This window comes from Phaethon lepturus, unplaced genomic scaffold, assembly GCF_000687285.1.
Source record: "Phaethon lepturus isolate BGI_N335 unplaced genomic scaffold, ASM68728v1 scaffold49159, whole genome shotgun sequence".
In the NCBI taxonomy this organism is placed as follows: Eukaryota; Metazoa; Chordata; class Aves; order Phaethontiformes; family Phaethontidae; genus Phaethon; species Phaethon lepturus.
Window position 1 is genome coordinate 5509 of NW_010563703.1, and position 3351 is coordinate 8859.

Consider the following 3351-nt stretch of genomic DNA (forward strand, 5'->3'; position numbering starts at 1 on the left):
GATTTGATGGACTTTGGTCACTATGGCCATTCTTATGTTTAAAAATTCTTACAAGTTGAACCTTTGCTCAGTGTCACAAAAATAGTCATTACGAAGAGAGGTTAGCCTTCCTGGAAAAAAAAAGAATCAAGAAAGTAATAGTCTAGTGTGAAATATGAGACTCTTCTATGTCCCCTCATTGGAAAAATACACCTCAAAAGAAAAAACATCTCTAAAAATAAGTTTGACTCACAGAAGGTAGATGTTCATAAAAAAATGAAACATGCAAAACCTGTTGTTTCTTATGTTAGGATTCAGGACCTCAAGAGAGGCTGTTTGATGCAAAGTGTTAGTGTTTCACATGGAATATATGATGCTCTTGCTCCACAGATTCCTAACCGAGTGACTCTCAGTTCTGTGTCAGATGGCATGAAACTGAGAGAGGCGTTTCTCCTCGATGGTTGGGAGGAGGCTGGCCTGGTGATTATCTTCTTGGAGAAGTTCAGCGTCTCTCTTTTTAGCCCTTGCAACATGCTTCAAAGCCTTTCATGACGTATATTCAGGATATCTTTCAAGAAGGCTTGGACTGGCATAATGTAAGTGACATTCTGGTACTCATGGGTGGATTGGAGTGAAAGGTCTCGAGGAAATCTGTCTTAGGATATTTTCTTCAGGTTTTTAAAGATTTTAGATGACACTAAGTGAATCTAAAGAAAAGTATGGAAAGCCTGTAGATTCTATACTGTGATACCTCAACCTCCACAACTCTTGTATCACCATTCCAGATTGAAACATTCGCTTTCTTTTTCCAGATCCCCTTAACCAGTCTATTCTTCCTCTTTTGAGGGAATCACCACTCCACAAGTCATTACAATCATTCACCATGTGCACGACCAGGAACAGCTCAGTACTTGGAACATGCTGTGAGCTTCAGCACCAACGCGTTGAATTATGGTACCCAACACCTGACTTCAGCATTTAAAGACTGAATGTTGAAGAGAAAACCTGAATCGTCTGGAGGAATAAATGAAACGGAGCTCTGCACTTTTCAAAAAGAGGTCTTGATCTACAAATCTGGCAGAAATTATGTTTACAGAAGGAACCCAGACTATTGTTTCACCCTACTAATAAAGTGTCCCTTATAAATATCAAAAACGTGACATTCAGCTATTAGAGAGGAAGGGAAAATACTCTTGAGGATAGCTTTCTCCCAAGCACAGGGGCATCAATTACATGCCCAGATGTTTCTTTTTTGGCCTGTCACTCTTCAGCATTGATTTATGCAGCTTTTCAGATAAGTTCAGAAAGGAGGTGTGAATGAAAGATAATTAAGAATGATTTAGTCATCTGCAAGATGAAAATGAAAAACACCTAAATTCCCACTACCTATAGTACTGCTTGTATTGTCATACACCAGAATTATGTCTGGATTATTATGTTAACATTTTGCTTTAACAATGATGTCGTTGATGCAATGTGATGGAAAATCTAGCTTAGGAGAGTACCTCATCTACACTGTAAGCTGCAGTTTTCAACAAGTTAATATTTATTCAGTGTTGGACTCTAGTATGAAGAGTTCTCTTCCAGCAAAAAAGTAAGCATCTTTCTTCATCATCCCAGAAAGATTACTCTGGAAAGTGAAAAGTGAAGTCAGAGCAGAGGATGACTCGGTATAACCATTCAGCAGAGCGCTCTCTCCAGAGCTCAGCAAATAAGTCATTAAATTTCACTGAAACACCACTGGCTTTGGATGAAAGGACACTGTTAGGGCTGAAGATTTCACTGTCAGTCCTTCTGTCTGTTATAACTTTGGCAACAATCCTTGCAAACATTTTTGTTGTTATTACAATTTTTCTGACTAGAAAGCTCCACACACCTGCAAATTACCTCATTGGCTCCTTGGCAGTGACTGATCTTTTAGTGTCTGTCCTAGTAATGCCCATCAGTATCGCTTACACTGTCACCCACACATGGGCCTTTGGCCAAGTGTTATGTGATATCTGGTTATCATCAGACATCACGTGCTGCACAGCCTCAATCCTACACCTCTGTGTTATTGCACTGGACAGATACTGGGCTATCACAGATGCTTTGGAATATGCCAAACGCCGGACCGCTGGCCGAGCAGCACTCATGATTGCCGTGGTCTGGATGATATCTGTTAGTATTTCTGTGCCACCATTTTTCTGGAGGCAAGTGAAAGCACATGAAGAAATTGCGAAGTGTACTGTGAACACAGATCAAATTTCCTACACAATTTATTCTACTTGTGGAGCTTTCTACATTCCAACTGTGCTACTCCTGATATTGTATGGTAGAATTTATGTAGCAGCTCGATCCAGGATTCTGAAGCCACCCTCATTATATGGGAAACGTTTTACTACTGCACACCTGATTACTGGCTCTGCTGGGTCTTCCCTCTGCTCCATTAATGCTAGCCTTCATGAAGGGCATTCCCACTCAGGTGGATCCCCAATATTTATCAATCATGTTAAAATAAAACTTGCAGATAGTGTCCTGGAAAGGAAAAGAATTTCTGCTGCAAGAGAAAGAAAAGCCACCAAAACTTTAGGCATTATTCTAGGAGCTTTCATTTTCTGCTGGCTGCCTTTTTTTGTCATGTCCCTAGTCCTGCCAATCTGCCAGGATGCTTGTTGGTTTCATCCCATCCTACTGGACTTTTTTACATGGTTAGGTTACTTAAACTCATTGATCAATCCAGTCATTTATACAGCTTTTAATGAAGAATTTAAACAGGCTTTCCAAAAACTAATACATTTCAAAAAGTGTTCATCTTGAGCCTCTTCTGTTGTGTTACTGACTTGTGCAATCTGGAAACTTTCTGTGCTTTTATTCCTAAGGTACAGAGTTGTAATTGCCATTTCTACTGCTACCCTGCGCTGTGCATGTAACAGGGAATTTCTTGCCAATTTGGTACTTTCTGTCTGGAATTCTATATCCCGTAACAGAACTTGCCTGTGGTCTCTGCAGTGATCATTTGTGTATATAAGATCAACTCATGAAGTAAGCTTTGTAACAAATGAAGGCATGTGAACCAGAGAGCTGATTTTGTACGATGAGATGACACATATTATCTGGTTCTGCCATGCCTGTGTAACCTGATGGGAGGAAAATGTGTGCATATTTGGAGGACGTTAGTGTTTCTGCTGTATGCTATTAACAATTTATGTAGGCTGAGAAAGTTTCTGGAGAACAGGATCTGATGACTACATTTTCTGCGGCATGTATCCTATCCATTTGAAATTGATAAAACCCTGTAACTTTTTTAGAAGTTGTGTGACACAGCCTGACTGTAAGCAGCAAGGCATAGAAGGCATAGCGCGTATGTAAGGGCTGTGGATATTTCACAAA

General features: G+C 40.0%; 1 protein-coding gene across 1 annotated transcript; it reads left to right on the forward strand.

Moving 5' to 3' along the window:
- Nucleotides 1-1641: 1641 nt before the first annotated feature.
- On the forward strand, nt 1642-2778 carry HTR1D (5-hydroxytryptamine (serotonin) receptor 1D, G protein-coupled). The gene has a single exon (XM_010294633.1). The coding sequence runs from the start codon at nt 1642-1644 to the stop codon at nt 2776-2778; it is 1137 nt and encodes a 378-aa protein (XP_010292935.1).
- The last annotated feature ends 573 nt before the right edge of the window (nt 2779-3351 follow it).